This window comes from Bombus pyrosoma, linkage group LG4, assembly GCF_014825855.1.
Source record: "Bombus pyrosoma isolate SC7728 linkage group LG4, ASM1482585v1, whole genome shotgun sequence".
In the NCBI taxonomy this organism is placed as follows: Eukaryota; Metazoa; Arthropoda; class Insecta; order Hymenoptera; family Apidae; genus Bombus; species Bombus pyrosoma.
The window spans coordinates 192,070-213,754 of NC_057773.1; the positions used below are offsets into that span (position 1 = coordinate 192,070).

Sequence of the window (21,685 nt, forward strand, 5' to 3'; positions counted from 1 at the left end):
TTCGAGTTATATTTTATTACTTAGCTGTGAAATATAGTAATTCCTTATTTTATTTAATATTTTGTATTTGAAGAAATATTTTCTGAAATAATATTTGAAATAATTTCTGATTCTAGTATGACAAAATTGTCAATTCCATGAAGCTATAAAAAAATTTACCTATATTGTCTATAACTCAAACATATACAAAAAATATAAACAAATTTTAATTAATATTAAAACCAAAATTATTCGTTATTTTATTTAAAGGAGTTAATTAAAATTATTATGTATTTGTACTTGACAATGATTTATTTATTTAAAGTATATTTTAATAACAGATAATATTTTAAATTACTTCACACTCGTAGTCGATTAAGTGATTATGTACAGTAGCTACAAAATGTAAACAGTACATACATATTTATATATACCTTTATTTTTCAATAAAGCGTTTTTTATTAGATTCTTAGGTACGAAATTTTTGTAATCATATGAAGTTACTACTAACACTAAGTGATACGAAATTTATTATAGTCTGACTTAATTAATAGATATATAAATGCATTAATAATTGCAGTGCTGCACAAATACTTTTTATAATTACTATACGTGTTTAAATAGCTAATTATCGAAACTATCAATTTTCAAAATTGTATATATTGGGAAAAGAGAAAAATATTCTGGTAAGAAATTGTATATCCTACCTGGAGAATGGTGAAATTCTCGAGAACGCTATTCATCATGTACTTTTCCGGCAGGTGCTTCAATTTATGTATAAAGTTGATCATATACTCGCACATAGGTGAACGGCTAATACGATAGACGAACCTGCCATTCTCGAACCTAGCATATTCTGTTTCCACTTTTTCCACTACCTGTTTTCCGAAAGAGCAGACTTTGGTCGAACACGTTATCGTCATGTTCTCGTTACTCTCGTACCTATAAAAAACAAGTTTAACCAGTGCGGAAGATTCCTTTGGCAATTTTTGATAATTAATTAGAAATTAAAATGAAATAGAAATGGAAAATTGGTTCCAATCGTAAAATTCTAATACAAATAATAAGTTATTTTCACACAAATCGCATTAAAATCTTTGATAAAATCTTTATTTGATGTTTATTCGCTCGAATACTTTTTTTTATCTTAGAAATTTATAAAGATAATTACACATATACATCAAACAACTTTAAACACGAAATGAGAGACCAATACTACTAACGTAACGATTGAATGTAAAATTGAGTAGAATCCAATGTATCCGTAATTTCGTAATTCAACGTATTGAAGGGAATTCCCGGAATTAATGTTACCGATTTATTCTGATTGGAGTAGATTTTGTACAATTTTTCCATGAAATAGAGAATAAAATAAAAACAACAGCCGATGGTCCGTAATTAAATTTCAGAAAAAAACATAAACCAAAATCACAGTACAAATCCAAGAAAAATATATCAAATAAAGCTTCGAATACTAATGGTTAAATTCAAATGGAAATTTATCGAGAAGTGTCATTTGAACCGTATTAGATCAAATTAAATTACGTAAAAAGAGAATTGAATGTCCTTTCTAAATTGTGTAAAAAGAACTATAAAAGGTGTATAAAAAAATCTTATATATCAGTTCATAAATGTCATTGCCGTCTAAGATTTAAGCTGTTTCTGTAGAATACGTATAACTGTAATATTAATGAATTGTTTCATCTATTAATGCCCTAATCTATGTTCTCATTGTATTTCTTTTATCATGTATACCTCAAATCTAATCACGGAAAAACACTACCTTTTGTTTTACAAAAGAAATTGCTTATTTCATTCAATGCGTGCGGCAAGAAAAATTAAAAGTTTCATTAAATGACAAACGGGCCAATTAAAGACTCGCAATAAAAATTACATTCGCCTATGTTTGTTTTCTTTTAACGGAAACAAAAGACTATTTTAATTTATCTTAAATTTCTGTTCAAGGTATCCCAATTTTCAAAAAAGTTCAAATAATTTCATGAGCCATTACATGCCCTTAAAATTCTCCTATGTAACCATAAAGTGACATTAAAATCAAAAAATGAAAGAAATGTACCAACTTATCATGTTTCTATGAACTTCAATTAGTAAATTACTGTGGGAGACGACCCTGATTTGTTTTAGATCTTTGTTAATTAAGCATTTCGTTACTTACTGGCTTGTTACGCCGTAGAAGGCTCCAGCCTCGTCCTGAATGTTCGTATTGAGATCAGCCCAGAATTTAACCAGGAAGAAGGCCGCCTGTGGTCCCTTGTCGTAAAGTTCCTTCAGGCCGCCCTTTTTCTCTGGGAATTTGTCATATATTTGCCTGACATCAACAGCCTCTAGCAATGGATCCGCGTAAGTCGCGGATCCTCCTATGTGGACGAACAGGTGCTTGTGGTACTGTAAAGGAAAAAGACGGAAAAAAAAACAATTCGATTTGTTCGTCGGGATGAAATTGCGACTTTCGGTCAACAACGCCTATCCCTGATTACTCCAAGCATTAATTTAACGGGGGTAATTTAGCCTTTGTCTCGCTTTAAATATCAGCTGACACTTTGAGAACTCGAAATGAACGAATAACTATTCGACTTTATTGCGACTACTTCGTACAGATGGAAAAAAGCTCCCGTTAATTTGGATATAACGTTGAATATACGATTTGTTAAGTGGTATAACCGTTTTCATAGTTTTTCTTTTATACCGGCAGAAAGCTTCAACCGAGATGTTGTAAAAAGATTTAAAAAAGTTGAAGTAGGAATGGTGTGAATTCAATTTTTATTGTACATAGATATATGTACACCTATATTCTAATTTTATGAAAGACAGTTAATTGAGATATCGTCAATATGTTTTCCAATGTTATCAATATGTTGTTTTTTTTTATATCATTTCTTTTCTGACATAAGTTTATATTTATATAACATTTCTTTCTTATTTTTAATTATAGAATATACCAATACCATTTTGCGGAACAAGTACATCGAGTCACCTTGTATATTAATTAATAGTTTTGCTATTTAACTTCACATATACATCAATATAAATCGTTAAATGTGATGTTTGGAAAGCATTCATCATAAATAAAACCACTTTTGACACGTTTATTCAAATATACAATATATTTTCTATAAAGAAAAATAGAGATTACAAGTATAATACAATGTATGTAAGTAGTACTATTACAAATTTTTCCCTCGACCGTTTATAAACATCGAATGAAATAAGGATTAATATTATAAAAATAAGAAGTTTTGTTCATTATACGTTATCGTAATATACGTTATTCTAGTAAGGTTTTTATGGTCTTTAAGATTTTTTTCTATCTAATTGTTTCTTCAATCATGTTCTTTTTCGATCATATCTTACTATTCCTTTAAAAAGTTTCTCTAATTTTGAGTTCTAATGAATCTGTATGTATGAACGATGAAAGCTGGGTCATTTTTTTTTTATTTACTCAAATATTTCATATTTATTAGTTTAAAAGCTACATTTAAAGATGATATAAAATATTTATTATCCTTAAAATTACATTGTTATTATTCTATCAAACTATAAATGATTGATTTATGAATGTATGGTGATTTTACTTTTTGAATAAATTTAGCTATTACTTGACTATTAAATGTACAAAAATGTACAGAGTATATGTATATGTATAATATGTAAAAATATCCAAGATATGTAGGATAGAATATATAAGATAGGCGAAAGTAATGTAATATGTAAAAATATCTAAAGAATCTAAAAAACAATATTCATGATATAGTATGTATAACATGTATGTACGTATAGTATGTATTATTATTATTGTATTTTATTTTAGTCCGTGCCTTTCGGCTTTGGACAACCTTTCGGTTTTACATTTCTTACACTTATTTTGCTCCTTATATATCTACCTCCCCTCTTATCTACTCTATTGTATTTGCAATCCCTTAGATTATTCTATCTCTAACAGCTAAAAACTAATGACTAAAAACTATTGCAACCTATGACTACACACTATTGCCACTTTTGGTCTTTTGCCTCCTTGCTGTCTTTCTCCTTCTTGTCTTTCCTCCCCGTCTTGTATTGCCCTTCTCTTCTCTATTATTGCTTTTAATTCTGTTAGTCCTTCTCCAGTCTCATTCAGTGCTTTTTCTATGTCTTTTGGTCCTCCCGTTATTTCACATTCTTCTATTACATGTCTTAGGTCTTCTTCTTTCCTTTTACATAGTCTGCATTTTTTTTCTCCCTCTTCTTTCCAGTATTCCCTCGCTTTGATCTCGTTTCCACATCTGAATCTAGCTAGAATTTTCCTGTCCTTCCACTTCATCCTCCCTTCCAAGCACTTTGGTGACTCTTCTTTGGTTATTTTTCTGTAATGTCTGTTATATTTGGATTCCCTTATTCTTTTCCCCCTCTCTTCTGTTTCTCTCTTCCTTCTTCCTTCTATAATTTGGTCTGCTGTCAACCTTTCTTGCTCTTCTCTTGCTCCCATCTGTGTCCCTCCATTTTTCACCTCTTCTAGTCCCTTTTTTCTCTTTCTTGCTCTTTTCCCTTCCTGGCCATTTCCCTAGTTTCTCTCTCTTTCCTTTATGCACTCTTTTACCAGCTCCTTTTTCGATTCTAGGGTTTTCTCTTCGCACCTTGCTGCCCTTTTTAATGCTTTTTCCTTGATTTCTTTTATCTTGCACTCTTCTATCAGTATATAGTTTGGTGTTGTCATATCTAAACCTAAGATCCATTTCACGTATCTTCTCTTTATCCTATCTAGTCTTTCTTCCATGTTCCAGCCCCATACCTCTGCTCCAAACAGCGCCACACTCTCTACCAATGCTCCAAACATCTTCATTGCTATTATTGCTCTCTTTTTCCTGTCTTGTATGTGTTTCACTGCCGTTTTTCTGTAGTATGTACCCTAGGTATCTTATCTCGTCCACTTCTTCTAATTCTTGCTCCCTCCATTTCCATTTTCTTTGTCTCCTTTTATTCCTTCTTTTTTCGAATACTACTATCTTTGTTTTTTTCGTGCTCAGCTCCAATTCGGCTTCCTTTAAAAATTGTTTGAGTCTCCTTAACATTTCCTTATCTCCTCTTCTCTATCCGCCATCAGCACGATATCGTCTGCGTACGTCAGTGATCATACCTTTTTTCCTCCTATCACTATGCTCCTGGCTTGTCCTTTCCTTAGTTCTTTTTCCAGCCCTGCCACGTAGATGTTGAATAATGTCGGGCTCAGCGGGCATCCTTGTCTGATTCCCCTTACTGTCCAAAATTCTTTTGTGTTGTGGTTCTTGATCCTCGCCACATTCTTTGTTTCTGCGTATATTTCTTTGATCCTTCTGGTTAGTTTTCTGCTAACCCCCATTTTTTTCATTTTCTCCTCCAATTTCTCTCTGTTTAGCCTGTCGAATCCCGCTCTTAAGTCCGCAAAGCAGGCATACAGCTTCCCTCTTTCTCTACTCAACTGTTTGTCTATGATATGGTTTATCACAAACACTGCGTCGGTTACTCCTCTTCTTTTTCTAAATCCGAATTGGCTCTCTTTCCAGTTTGGTTTCAATCTCTGCCTTCAGCCGTTCGTCCGGTATCTCTGCATAGATCTTGTATGCTGTGTTCATTAATGTTACTCCTCTGTAACTCTTCGCTACTCTCTTGTCTGCCTTCTTGTATATCGGACATATTACACCTTTTTTCCAATCTTCTGGTATCCTTTCCTTTTCCTTAACAACTCCCATAACGCTTCGCCCACTTTCTTCGCTGCATACTTCCATACCTCATCTTCTAACCCGTCTTCCCCCGTTGCTTTCTTCTCCTTCAAGTTTCTTTCTCCTACCAAGTTGGTATATCCACCTCTTCTTTCTCTATATTATCTTCTCTCTCCTCTCTTATTTTCTCTTCCGCTCCATGCGCCTCCGTTTTTCTGTCCTCTTTGTGCTCTGTTCCTTCTAGAATTTCCATAAAGTGATTTTTCCACTCTTCTTCGTTTATTTCTTCATCTATACCCTCTCTTCTTCTTCTATATTTATTTATGTATTTCCACGCTTCTTGTTCTGTTTTGATCTTCTTTTCTCCATTTCTTCTTTTTCGTGTCTTTCCTTTCTTTGTTTGCACCACTGCTTGAATGCTTTTTTTTCCTCCATGAGCACTTCTCTGCTGCATTTTCCTTTCAAAAACTTTGTCATCTTCTTTCTCATCTCTCTTTTCCTCTCTTTCCACTCCTTGTCGTACCACACTTTCTCTCCCATGCGCCATCATTTTCTTATCTTCACTTTCTTCTTTGGCATTGCTTCGTTTATCTTCTTTTTGATTTCTGTCCACATTTCCTCTACTGTTCTTCCCTTGCAGGTCCAGTCTTTACATTCCTTCAGGTATTTTTCCACACTTTCGTTTGTCCATTCCCTTCTCTCCTTCTCTTCTTCTTTCTTTTCCTCGTTTTTTTTTAATTCCTCCCCCCCCCTATTTCTATTTCTAGCGGCATGTGGTCCGACTCTGCTCTTTTTCCTACTTTCATGTCAATTATCGTATATCATGTATAGTATGTATAATCTACGAGTGAGTTAACAACTTTTTCTAAAATCTCCGATTTTAATTGCCCCAAAATTAAAAAATTCAAAAAACAAAAGAAGAAAAAGATTGAATCCAAAATAATTCAATGACCTTAACAGGATTTAATTTTTCAATTCCCATTGGCACTTACAAGCACCATATTCTTCGATCTATTTTATAATACAGTGGAATCTCTGTAATTTGAATCTCTATAATCTGCGAACATTTACAAAGCTGTAATTTAATAGAAAATATGGTAAATCTGAGAATTTATTAGAAACATTTGAAAATTATTATTTCGTTTGAAATTCTGAATTGTAAGGAATTTATACATTTAATACTGCATATGTATAATACTATCATTCTCTCTATGTCTCTGGATTATCGTTTCCATTTTCTTGATATTTGCATTATTAAGTTGTAACATCAACGAAAATATCCGATTTCATCATACCAACTTCTCAAGCTATTCTTTGCCTCAACATATGTTTTTGTTTCTATAGATAGTTTTATATATCACTACAGAAGAACGTAATTGTTGTTCAACATGTGTTCAACAACATCTAAGGAATAATATCAATTCAAGAAAAATTGTTTATTCAACGAATGTATACATATATTTATATACGCTTTTTATACAAAAATAATAACATAAGGATATCGTGCAAAATGTGGCGCTATCGAACAGGATATTATTCTTTATATAAACATACATAAAAAATAAAGAATAAAATTTGTTTAAACAAACTTTCGTTTTTTAGAAAATCCATTTTTATATCTACATTATTTATGCGTACAACATGTATACTGCATTATAATTCTAATCAATTAATCATTTTTTCCCTGATACTTCTGAAAATTATGTAGTCGAATCTAATTCGGATCTTCTATAATTCAAAGACCTTTACAGATCGAAATACATATAATCATACTTTACCTTGAATTATTTGTTATGCATTTAGGTATGATGTTTTACCTGTTTGACTCGAATTTAAGAAGCTTAACTTCTGCAAGTCAAAGTGCACGTCTATAAATCAGCTGTCTTTACAATTCGATAATAGGTAAATACACGTTGCGATGAAAAATCGTATTTCAACTTGCACCCATCATGCTCCTGACCCTCGCATCACATGCAGGAGCTTCACATATATCCCATACGACGTAAACTATAATTTATCTTTTTAAATAAATAATTGGCCTTTAAAAGTTGAATTTGTTTTCTTTGAAACTCTACAATTCGAAAAATTTTAATCTTTGTAGAATTCCTCTATAAGCTGTTTTTGCTTGAAAAAATTTCATTTGTTCCAAAAGTTCGATAAATCAAAACCTCTTCAAAGTACCTTGAGATTCGAAATATTAAGGTCTGACTATATTTTATATATATCTCAAAATAAATTCTTAAAGTTTGTTATCTTGCGACACTCAAGATAAAAATTACCGGAATTTTGAATTATAGGAATTGAAAGTTTAATTCGTTTTCATTTTTATCATCCGTACTTTTTTCCACTTTCTGTACGAAGCAAATGACCATTCATTTGACAGTCAAGCTGAATATTTGTGGCCATTTTATTTTGCGCAGGAGTACTTACAATATCTTGGTCTCTCTGTTGTTCCATGTAGGCCGAGAACTCTACAAGCCTAAGCTTATGGGTTGCGATGGCACGTCCTTCCCAAGGCGGGGGTGGTTGAGCCTGGACCATGTCACCGCTTGAAACCGCTGTCGCTGGTTTTCCGGTATACGCCGGCTGCGAAAACGGTTTGACATCTTGTGACGTTCCTGGCTGCAGACCCGGTTGCCAGAATTGCTGAAAACAGGACGTCTGCTTTTTTCCCTTTGTAACGCTGAACAAATCTACCAAGCGTCTAGCCATTCAAGCACTACGATGATTACGGTTAGTATTTGCATATATTTATGTTTTTTTAATCACATAGATATTCACTTTTATTTTTACGATTATTTTTCTTTATTAAATAAAAGTCATATTACTCTGATTGATGAACTGTTTACGGGGAAAAATGTTGACGATGTGATTTTATTTGCCTTTCTCATTTCTTAGTGAAACATTAGTAGTTTGTAAAATATAAGGTGAATACACTTAGGCTTGATGCAGACGAGCAATTTGCGTCAGTATTACCCGTTGCGTTGCGCTGCGCCGTGTCGCTGCAATTTGCTGCTACTTTTTGGAATAGCATATATTTATATGAAGCAGTTTACACGCGATGCAACTTTGAACGGCAACTATAGGCAGTGAGTTTGCGTTCATCAAAACAGACGTTCGGACTGCTTGGCCGCGAACGAAATGCTGACACTCGACAGTATATTGCTTTATATTAATTTATATAACCCAATCTTTTTACACGAGCGGTTTGTGGCTATTATATTACTTTTTGCACTTAATTCATCAAAAGATTTTGGGGTCATATGAAAATAATTACAAAATTTTCCCTCATGTCAGTAATAAAGGAATGTATTCAATATTTTCTCCTTGTCATAGATTGATAAGCCTTAAACAACACATATAAAGAAAACGCAGTTTTTAATAATTTTGGCAATGAATTATCGTATCCATGGATAAATTCTAACTAAACAAATATACAATATGAAATTAACGCAAAACGCTCTTGTAAATTGAAAGAGAAATTGGACGCGTAAACGTTGTGGCAAATTGCTACGACGCGTGACGCATTGACGCAAGGTGATCGTTTGCACTGCATTTTATAATTTTTACTGCATTGTCTTCCATAACTATAAAACCAGCCTAAACTTTTCAATTCTTGTATATTTGAAATCATATTAAGGAACATTCTTTCAGAAAAGAATAGGTTATTGAAAATGCCTCGATTAAAATATGAAGCACTAGAACCAATGGGATGAAAGTGCTACTTTTGACATTTTCGAATTAAGAACAGAAATAGTTAGTTAAATCGTCAAATATAATATTGTAAATAATTTAAGTAATCCAACTAGAAGAATTATCTGTTAAACAAATAATAACGAAATAAGTTTGTATCAAAGGGATGCAAGTAATTTACATTACGCATAAACTAAAAGATGCAATTCGTTAGAAATTTGTGTATACTGTATGTCAAGCATTAACTGTAACTTCATTTTCATGACTTTACGTGGAATTTTTTTAACAGCTTTGAATTTCAAACTCAATTTTTTCGATATACAAGGAAATTTCACTTGCATCCCTTTGGTTCTAAGTGCCTCTATATATGACTAGACTGCGGATTTTTCTGCCTATTCACATGTTTATGAATATAATCAAGAAACTAGAATTTGGATAGAAAATTGTTTTATTTACTGAATATTATAGAAATTACTATATTCTGAATATTTTATGCACTTTTATAAATTATTTGCATTCTACGTATTTCTCATAACTATAGTAAAATCCGTAGTCTAAATATAACAAATACTTTCCGTACCAATTGTATATATACTATATATTCCATGACTTCTTAATTTCACGAAACTAAAATAGCTTCGAACATGTTAGTTGTTGATCTTGAAAGAGAAAATGATGTATCTTCCAGTTTCTAATGCTGTATTGTGATGCTGACTTTTGCAAGATAAATTTTGCTATACGTATATTTAACATGTTCAACACATTCAACTTTCTAGAGAAGTATTTTCGATCCGTGGATCATAACTTAAGCTTTATATATATAAAAAGTATTTCTTTCTAAATATTTTGAATTTTTGGTTACTTTTTGTATTTTGCAGTCTCACCGCAATAAATTTAATATTAATTCATACATACAAATCTTTGATATACAAATATTAAAATAAAATGAATACTGATGTGCAAATACATTTATGTATATATAAAAAAATTTCTGAACAATTGTTGTCAACCAATAATGCATACTGTTTATTGGAAGCATACAGTGACGAGCGTGTAAATAAGAAACTTACTAATTGTAAATAAGTGCTTACTAATTATAAATATTATGATGAGTTTTTTCTATGTTTTTCTAATAATACAGAATTTTTAAATATATTTCTCGTGGTTTTTAAAGTACTATACACTTATATGGAAATTTTTTAAATTCCTATTCTGAATAATAGCTACAAACTAAATCAACATTGGAACTACCACAGTAATCGAAACAATCAATCCTAATTGGTAGGTTTACAACTGTACAGTTTTGGGAGTTTAAATGAACCTTTCTTCCTTGCATTAAGTATATATCTTTTCATGTACTTTACAATTCTTTTAGTACAAATCTTATTGGTTAGTCAGTCTTAAATTTGGCATAGCTTTTTCTCTATTTACATGCTCGCTATCGTAACTTATGATCCACTAATTAGAATTATCAATTGAACATATCAAACAATGCAGTTTGTAGGTTTCGAAATGTAATAGCAGGAAGAGATTTCATTTTTCTTTTTAAGCCATCGAGCCCTTGGGTGAGCAGTCATCGTGACACTTTGCAACAGGGCACAGAAAAATTTACTAAAAGAAATGAACATAATACTAAATGCACGAAAAATTAAATTACAAAAAAATAAAAAAATATATGTATGAAAGAAACGTACGCGCATAACAATGAAGGATATATATATATATATATATATAGTAATTATATATATAATATATATATAAATAGTAATTGTATTACGTGAAGAGAGAAAGACAGTTTGGTAAGTCACAACGACACCTCACAACATGTAATTAATGTTCAAAAATTTCATATACAATATGCACATTCATATATGTATATGCATATATGCCCAGGTGATATACATACGTAAAAAAGATAGAGCGACGGACAAATTGAACAATACACAACAAGGGCCCCCAGGGGCGTAGCAGCAGAGAGCAAGGGGGTTCCATTTATATGAAGATGGTTAGTTTTTTTCGCATAAGCTTCCATGATTAAGAGAGAGAGAGAGAGAGAGAGAGAGAGAGAGAGAGAGAAACAGCAGGAAGAATAATAAGGAGAGTAATCGAAGGTGGAGATGGTAATTTCGCAAAGTCACGTAAATACTGTCCTCCTACAGTCCCCTAATATTACTGTCCTGTAATGTTCTTCTTTTCTTAAGTGACAATAGTAAGCTGCAAGGCGAATGAAAAGAAGATTAGAAAGAACAGCAGCCGACTGGATAAGAAAAAAAGATAGAAATTGTAATTGTGTACTTGTATGTAGATGTATATGTAAAAGTGAAAATTAAGAAACTAAAGATTTGATTTTAGAAAAGGTGAAGAGGTTATTTGCATCGTTTGTATAGAATTTCACTTTTTATACTTTTACCAAGCATATTTTTTAAGAATCATCATACAATAAAATGAATTGTTATACAAATTTATATTTGAGCAACGAGATAAATTTGAAATAATGATTGGTTAAGTCTTTCAGAGATAAAAGAAGCAAAGTATGTTTTTGAATAAGTATTGTTGTATGAATTGATAATAATTGATTAATAATAATTTCAGAGATGTTTGAACGAGTAATTCCTGGATATTGAAGCAGAAAGATCGGAGAATAAATACGAGAGTATTTTCTTCTAGTACGTAAATTAAGAAAAAATAGGTAAAGCGAGTTTAAACAAAATGATACGCGTGTGATCGGCCTCTCGCAAGCGGATTACAGACGGTTACAGGGCGAAGCGGTTAGAATGAAAAGAAAACAGATACGATGTCAAAGAAGAAGCCAAACTGACAGTGTGTGTGATAGCAATTAGAGTTTACATCCTCAAGACGACGAGACACCGATCGTTCGTCCAACGAAAAATAAAAGCGATTACGAGGGGCACGAGATGATCGAGAGATCGCGAGCGTCGTTGATCAGGAACACATTTTATTTTCTAAATCAACTTCCGTATTACCTCTTTTCTATCTATACATGTAATACATCTCCACCTTGAAAATTATGATTGACCTAACGATCGTAGTGATATAGATGTATAAATAGCCTGCGGATGTTTATGCATGGGCGGAAAATTTAAAAGTACATAATGTATAGCATATAATTAATATATAAAATATTCGAAATAAATATTTAGAATATCTATCTTTCTTTTTACACTTACAAAGATATAAATTCGTACAAAAATCCGCAGTATAGTGATGATTAGTTTGCGAATGTTTATGCATTTATGAAAAATTCAGTGTTGCAAAAATATACAGAATGCAGATAATATGCAAAAATATATAAAATATCCAAAGTATACTTTTGTATAGTACATCCTTGCCAAAAATTTCTGCTTAGTTTCCATTTCCTTAATTAAATTAATAAAACAAAAATTTGCATAAACATCCTCAGTTTAGTGCTAGTGTAAAAAAGAAAAGAAATCTGTGGTTTTTAGTTGAATCTTTCTCTCTTTACGTATCGTGTCGAGCAAGCGTGTCTCGTCGTCTCACCCCAAAGCTCGTGGCTCCTCTTTTTACTTTTTTTCTCTGGAGTATTTTTCTGGTTGCGTAATATGTAAACAGAAAAAATAGACTGTTCAAACAGAAAAAAAATTTGTTCCAAGGGGTGCTCCGTGATCGGGACTTACCGCTCCGGGATAGGAGACAGGGGTGGAAGCATGAAGGGCAAGGGGCCCCACGAGGGCGGGGGGCATCTTGTTGTGTATCGCACTCCCAGCTGATACTATCTGGGCGCTCGACATGCTCGACATAGTCTGCAGCGCCTTCTCCTTGGCGGCATGATCCTAACAAATCGTCAAACCGATTACAACGCATTGCCGACTGTCGGTGAAATCTCGATGGTATGATAGTTCTTGTTTGTTTTCTTTTTTAGCGAATTATGAGTTTATTGTCTCTCCCGTTTCGTAAGACTTTTATATTAGATTTTGAAAAATTATCTATTATTTCTGATGGCTTGGTATTGCTGATGGTTAGTGCATTTGCTGGTATATTGATCGGTTAATTATTTTTTTGCAAATAGTGATATATTGATATTTAATGCAACACATACATGAATCAAATGCACGTGGTGGGCTTAATGTGTCTGTTAAATTACATTTACAATCTTCAATCCATGATAGTCTTTTGAATCAATACACGTATCATTCGATAATATATGTATGCATTTATTTTTTATCTACACATAGCAGTAACTACAAAATTTAATGAAATTAAAAAGAATTCTTTATAATGTAATGTATATATAATTTATATATATTTTATATAATATAATGTCATATAATTTAATAATATTAGTATACTTGTTGATTTTAATAAAAAATTACGTAAATCAAAATCTGTTTTTTCATTACTACAATATATTAACAATATATTAACATTTTTTTTTGTGCTTGTAATTCACGATAGTTAAGCTTTAGCATTCTGAACTTCTTATATTTGTTTTATTTTTTGGTTATAGTGCTGGATTATACTTGCTATTGTTGTTTGATTGTTACTGGTGAATGTCTTGTCTTATTGATGATTGTTGTGATTAACCTTGCCTTATTTTAAACTTTTATAGGTATCTTTAACAATTTAATAACCTAGCTTAGATTATTTAATTGTAGAATACGTTTTTCAATTTATATTTTGTATTTTTGTAATAAAAAACATCAATGGCATCTAAGGTGTAATATGTGAAATATAAATTAAACTTAAATATCCGGAAATTAAGTAGTCTAAGTTAATCTTAAATCCAATTCAAACTGTTCACATATCACCTAATGATACTAGTTAAGTGTTAGGTTATCGTACCTATTAGATCATAATCGTTGCAGTAGTTATAATTTTGATTTAATAGAAAGTTTAATTTATTGAATAATAATATAAGCGGTATATATCGAAATAATTTTTTATAAAATCATTTATGTAAAAAAAAAGTGTAGAATAAAATTTTTTTTGTTCGGGACTTAGTTTTCGAGAAATCTGAAAATTCATCCATATGGATAATTCATGCGTATCGTATTTTTATTGGGTATTTATTAATGTATTTCGGAGAACAATTATAAAAATTGAAACATTTAACACAAATCTTTGGATAAAGCTACATCCGAAATTACAAAATCGGTAATTTTTCAACGCCAAAGAGTTAGCAGAACATTATTGATGCATACATAAGATGAGGGGAAGGCTTACAAAATATTAACATAATATTAAGCCTATTATTTTTACGATTTAATTTAGACACAAGAGATGTATGTAATTTTTGTAATATTGTATTTTATATTCTTTTATGTTTTCTTCTTTAATAAAGGTGAAAACTAATAAATTGTGTTACATTTTAACAATGTGCGCCTTAATGTGTCAAAAAAATTTGTAGCGCTAACGTTTCTATTAATTTTACTATAATATTTTATATCTAAAGGAGTATATAGACTTTTGTGACTGACTGTATAATAATTGGTTTGTATTCATTTAAATATGAACTGAGAAAATCACAAGATAAGGAGTTAAATTCGATTAAGGTGTTAACGATGATAATTGGTGGTGATAATCTTTTGCGAAGGAAATTTCCGGAGTGACTTGGTTTTGCGATCGACTTTGATTAATTGCAAAAGCAAATACTTTTTAGAGAAAAAGTAAGTATTTAGAAAAGAATTTTTCAGATACTGTTTATTTTATCGTGTTTAAATTTGTTTCGTTTAATTGGAATACTTAAAGCAAATATGTTATTGCTATTCTTTCAGGATAAATATATATATATATGTCGGAGAAGCGTTATGATTAGAGCTGGGGTTAAGGGCGTGAAAGAAACCTTCGTTGTAATTAGACATTGTCGTTATGCAATAGAGAAGATATTGACTAGAGCAAATATGATTGTTACAGATATCGACAAGTAACCGTGGTAATTAGATACTCGAGACGCTAATGACAATGATCCTGGGTTCGATNACAGATGTATGTTCTCACAAACTCTAAGTCCGACTCTTGGTTAACAAACGTGAAATGTTCACTGATCGTAAAGACGTTATTCTTTCTCGTCAATGAGATCACACGAAAGAATGACCTTCCGTCGCGATGATGCCACAGAGGAAAACTATGACGGGGTGTGTCTAAGGGCACGAGATCATCGGATTCGTGGAGCGATGCCCTCCTCCAGAAGGTGAGGGAAATTGACGTTGCTGTTAATTGGTCAATTTCCTTATTGATGGTTAGAAAAGGACGCTAGCCGCCCTTGAGGAAAAGTTGCTAGCGGGAAGCGTCATTCGTGAGGAAGTAGGTTTCCCCTATCCTCCCGTAGTTGGGACAAAGACTGTTTGTCTGTTTGAAGGACTTTAGTTAACTAAATCTTAAGATTTATAACGGGTCCTCAGGCTAGCTGAACATGCACTGCAGAGACGCATCGACATCTGGCAACCATCTTACCCGGAGAACAGGGTCTGCGTGTGGCGAGCCACGGGACAGAGACCGTTGAAATGTCTATTGTCAAGTATCGCTGCAACTATTTCTTTTAAGGAGAGCTATACTGTTACTCTATACCTTTGTTAAACAAACGTTCATTCCTTGACCGCGGCTACGTTGGCGACTGGTTGTCGCCTCGAGCCCAAGCTCACTGTCATGAATCTCAAATAAGTACAATCGGGTTGAATGACAATTGTTTAATTACGGCTATGGTAGAATCTAGATTACAATATTACGGGATTTTCCCAAAGTTCCAAAGGAAGGCTCCGGTGTTCTTTCATCTCCGACATATATATTTGGGAAATTGTATTATACAATTTGTATATATTGATTGAACTATTTGTCGGATATTTCTCTTCTAATAATAACAGCATTTGAGTCTTCTAATTTGCTTCTACCAAAAATCTCACTTTTATGATTCAGTATTTTCACCACTGAATGATCATTCAAAAATAATTTTTTTATATCTATCTCATTGTTTTATATAATATTTTGTATACGTAATTATTTACATGAGGACAGATCTCGCCGATTTTTATGATCTTGAAATATGTTGTCAAGATATGGTCATTCTGAACAGCTTTTCCCAATACATGTTACGAAGTTATAAAATTAATATCACTCGACATTAATTTCCGAGATATTAACTTCAATTAAGTGTAGTTCCCATTGCACTTCATTCTTACACATAAGTGGCCGCTTTTTTACACAGACCAACCTAAACAATTTATTGATGTTAATCTTCTTTAATAAAAATAAAAAAAGATAAATCAATGGGTTGTAGGATGATTTAGATTAATAATCGGCGCCGAGTCGTGCCGTGAGGCGGCCAATAACACTAGCGTGATTTAATTTTTATTTTATTCGATTTTGTAAATTTATTGTTATCACTAAGTTGCATATAGGGGATATGTACGTATACATTTTGTGTCCATTATTTTGATGAATTAAAGGTCAAAATAAAATACAATATTCCATATATCAATAAATTTATCGAAAATTATTTCACGCTAACATTGTATACTACTCTAATCCAATCCATAATCCATTATTTTTTGCTTATTTTTCTCATCGATAGGTTGAACTATATAAAAATGCGGCCGCCTATTCCAGAATATAATGTGATCCTAACATAGAAACCTAAATTCTATTGGAGTTTTCTGTGAACATCTCAGGAACTAAGGCCGATCGGTGGTAACATGTATATGGAAAAGTTGTTCGGAATGATGACCTTGGCAACATATTCTAAGATCACCAAAATCGATGAGGTGTCTTCTAATATAAATCAGCTTTGTACATTTCTATCTAGAATTTTGTCTGTTGCCAAATGACTATATGTGCACTATATGACAGAACATGCATATGTGCACAATCCTGGATTATTACGAAAAAGTAACGTATGTATTGCATATTCTGTTGGTTGCATAGTACGATTTCTAAAGTATTTTAACATCCTAAACATAAGCATTGTAATATTGTAAATGCAAAAAAAGGCATAGTAGATTTATAGCACACAAAAACTATGAAGCAAAAACTAATTTTTGTCCGGATATAGAAACTCCATTTATTCCGTTATAACGATATCTTACTACACACACTCCGGTATGTATCGTCTGTGGTATTAAATATATTGGAATACTGGTGAAATAATAGAAATGTATGTCTGCTACATTATGTTGCCGAATTACAATATTATACATTTAATGATTAAATCATATGTTTACTAAACAACTATAATTTAACAGAAAGATTGTACAACTTTGGTAACATTACGAATAAACAGAACCAAAGCTTTATTTTCTTACGCATGCATATTTGCTTAACATTTTTAGGATATTTCCTATTCTTAATAAAATCTTAATATTTAATGTTGACTATATATTTTAAATTGCACGTATGCCTTAATATAATTGTTAATATATCGGTAGTTACATATAGCTTCTTTATCGTGCCAAGCATTAAATTATATTGCATTACGACGTAAATCATCTATAATTTTTTTTAATTATGGAGTAAATATAATAACTGTTTTAAGACTTCTCAGCAGGTGTGTTTCAGTATCGAAAATTTCATTATTAATACATTGTTGGTTGGATATATATATATATATATATCCAACAAATATAACAAATAAAACAATTACGATATATATATATATATATATATATATACAGAGCTTAAAATTAATGAAGTGTTCGTTATAAAATTTGTGATAATTTATCATTCACATTTGGTTATGTTAGGCTTTTTTCTGATCTTTCATGTACTATGAATATAATTTTATTACAAGAGAAGAAAAACTTTTCGGCAAATGTTATGCAATTTTATGCTTTGATTGTTCGAATTACAATATTAGTTATTCGGATGATGATAGTTCCACAGAATACAGTTCTGATTCAGATGATATGAATATTAGATCAACAAGAAGACAAAAAATCAGAAGACCATAGTAATCGATTCTGATGTTGAAAATGGAAATGACATTCACGGCGTTGGAGAATACTCCTTTGTTTTTACAGAAGAGTAGATTGAAAACCACATTTTATGAAAATTAGGATACGCTACCTCAGCCACAGGCGCAAAACTTTGTACAAATTCTACAGTCCACAATGTCTTAAAGCAATCTAAAAAAAAGAAACTGAATCTAAATTCACGAATAAATTGTCTATATAAACCAAACATAACATAAATTAACAAACAACACTAACGAAATTACTAACACACACTACCAAAAAAAAGAATATTCCGTTAAAAAATTTCCATGAAAGATCGAAGAAAGCTTCTATTTATTTCCTACTGTGTATCCACACAGATCAAACTGTGTAAAATTAAATCGATGAACGATTTCCCCTGGTTGCCTGCATAATTTCGTTCTCGCCGCTGAATTTCCAACCCCTTGCATCCCCATTCCCTCGCCCCCTTCGTTCTGTCGCTGTTTTAAGCCCGACCTGAGCGCGGTTGATGTCATCGATCGCTATCGAGTGAAACGGCAATGCAGTTGATTGCAGAAACAAGGCTGGTTTTGGGTCGCGAAATTCGCGGGAATTTTGTGCTTTTATCGGAAAGCCGTCGTTTTAATCAGCGCCACCCCCGCGCTGTCGAAAATTGCTGACGAAGCGAACGCGAGAGCTTCGTTCCCGTGATATCCGGGAAATTGGCGTGTACCAACCCTTCCATGATCCCCTCTCACGTTCCTCCACCCCTCCACCCGGTACAGGCCTTTTCAATTTCGTTCATAAATCCGTAATGGAAGAGCCATTACAAGCTCTGCCCATTCGAAATGAAGCGTGCCGCGTAACAATGCACAGCGATAGAGCCTTTCTCTTCGGTCAACGTGTACGGTGAAAAACTGTGAACTTTTGCCTGTTGCCTTCTCTCTCTCTCTGTCTCTCTCTCTCTCTCTCTCTCTCTCTGTTCTCTTCTATCCTGTTATATGTAGCAAGGGAACACCATTTTTGCGGAGTCGGTTGCTGCATCGGTTCAGATTGAACTGTCGCTTCCTTTTATTGATTGATTTAGTTATTTGGTTGAGTTTTTGTTGTTATTTGTATTATAGTGAGATTTGGAGGGTCCAGTTGATTTGATGAGAATGATGAATAACGAAGGTATTCAAAGATAGGTTATTTTTCTTGCCAATTCTTCGTATTCTTTCCGTTTTTTCATAAAATATTTTGACATAATTGTAGAAGCCATTGATTCCAATTCCAGTGCAGATATACATATAGGGTTTTTTCATTACCTTTGAAGGATTGTCTTTTCTACCCTTGATGTTAATTTCTTTCAACGCTCGAATCGTGATTCATTTGCAATATTTCTATCACTATTGTATTATCCTATTTTGCAATGAATTGCTGATTTACTTCTGTTCAGACAAGCCGCAATTTCTTTTTGCGATTTTCTTACCTTATGTAATTTAACAATAATTTCCTTTTTCAGGTTTACTTGCTTCCGATTTTTCACCATTCATAATACTGAATTATAGGTAAACTTGCTTTTAAGTATTATTTTCTTACATCTAACTCTTTAATCAAATACATACATGTATTACAAACTACTGTATAATCTGTGCAAACTATTTTTTATTTAAAAAGCAAGGAATATTTATATTGAATTTTTGAGTTTTTCAGTTTGATGTCTGTAAAAGACATCTGCACTTATAAATAAGTATAAGCATAAATACAGTACTTGACGATAATACAATGACAAAATGATATAATTCGGTATAATAGTATAATCATTGCCCCACACGGGGTATGAACTAATATTTACAAGTACGGATATGGTTACGTAAACAAATGGAATCTTCAATTTTTTATCCAAAGTTATATATTAACGACTTTTTCAAACAGTAGACCCAATCTTAAAAAAATCTTTTAAATATTACGTCACACTATAAGCGTGGAATAGCGAACTTACTATGGCACCTACGAAAATTTTGCTAGCAGGTTAACGATTTATAGGTGATAGTAATCTGTATGCTTATAAAAGTCTTTATAAACTTAATGTTGTAACTATCGATGGACGACTAAAGAATAAAAATTTATACCAGAGGAATTAATCTCGTTGCATTATTTTAGTCGTTCTCGAGTCAGTTGTATTTTTCTAATATTAAAAAAATATTTCAAGATTCAACAACATATGAAAAAAATAATATTTATATGCGTGACTTCTCGTTTCAATTTATATCAAACTTTCTTTCAAGTATTAAAAATTCTTTTTGCAGCTTTTGTTTATATATTTTACGAAAAATCATTTAACTTAAAAGTGCAATAATCTACAAACCGTTGTAAACTTACGACATTTTTACGAAAAATTTCAAATTGGTTATCTTGGCTACTCTGGCAGTTCTAAAAATTAATTCTACTTTTAGTTTGTAATTATTACTTAAAATAAAAATTCGAAACCCGCTCTATATTTGTAATGCTTCGAATTGCAAGAAATGTATATTTAAATCCTATATTACAGAAATAAAACTTTTTATAATATAATTAGTTAAACTTACACGTAAACATTTTCCATTTTGAACATTTGCCACTATAAGCCTAAAAGCCACTTATTTCTCTTTATTCATCAGATGGTTGAGTGCTTTCACTCACTCACGTTACATTCATGAATACACATAATCGCAAATTCAATTACGCATACACAGAAAACTACATGCAATACTTCACATAAAAATCGACCACGCCGCTCTTATACATATGTAAAATGTATAGGTACTGCTCCTATTTTGCACGCGGTGCGATTTCTTTGAAAGGAATGCAGACGAGCGAATTTTCGAATTTAATAGAAAAAAGGGGGAAAACGTACGGGAGAAAGAAAGGGTACAGATAGAGAGATAAAGACAGATAGAGAGGGAAAAATTATTATCGTGAAATCGGGCGCGCACTGCATGCGAAAAATCCATTTCATTCCGCGGGATCGTTCTTTACCGACGAATCTGCAGTAGAAAATCAATTCGGTTAATTGAGAGGGTGGCTGTTCTCGTGTTATTTTTTTCTCTTCCACCTCGTTTTTTTCTGTTTTATTTTCCATCTTCCCTTTCTCTATTTTTTCCACCCTCCTTTTTTTTTCAATTTTCGCTTGTTCTCTGTCTGTTACGGTACAATCGCTCTGTCACGGTACAATCGCTCTGTCCCTGTCCGCGGCCAGCCCCTCATCGCGCAAATACACGCGAGGAATGCAGGATTGGCCCGGGTAACGGGCTGGACATGTTTATCGACATTCTGAAATGCCGTTCGCCCGTTTTTGGATGTATCGTCAGTTATTGGAAAGGCAGAGAGAGAGAGAGAGAGAGAGAGAGAGAGAGAGAGAGAGAGAGAGAGAGAGAGAGAGAGAGAGAGAGAGAGAGA

General features: G+C 32.4%; 1 protein-coding gene across 13 annotated transcripts in view; it reads right to left on the reverse strand.

Annotated features, from left to right (window-relative positions):
- Positions 1-21,685, reverse strand: part of LOC122567085 (protein scalloped) — a 325,787-nt gene that overhangs the window by 4,661 nt on the left and 299,441 nt on the right. For 9 of the 13 annotated variants that reach the window (XM_043725268.1, XM_043725263.1, XM_043725265.1 and 6 more), the window contains 5 exons: positions 13,022-13,177; positions 12,850-12,933; positions 8,103-8,318; positions 2,156-2,385; positions 687-921 (listed from right to left, as the gene is read on the reverse strand). In XM_043725268.1, the coding sequence (XP_043581203.1) occupies positions 687-921; positions 2,156-2,385; positions 8,103-8,318; positions 12,850-12,933; positions 13,022-13,177 (921 nt within the window). Of the gene's footprint in view, positions 1-686; positions 922-2,155; positions 2,386-8,102; positions 8,334-12,849; positions 12,934-13,021; positions 13,178-21,685 lie in introns of all 13 variants that reach the window. The other 4 variants (XM_043725269.1, XM_043725270.1, XM_043725271.1 and 1 more) reach the window with 4 other exon arrangements.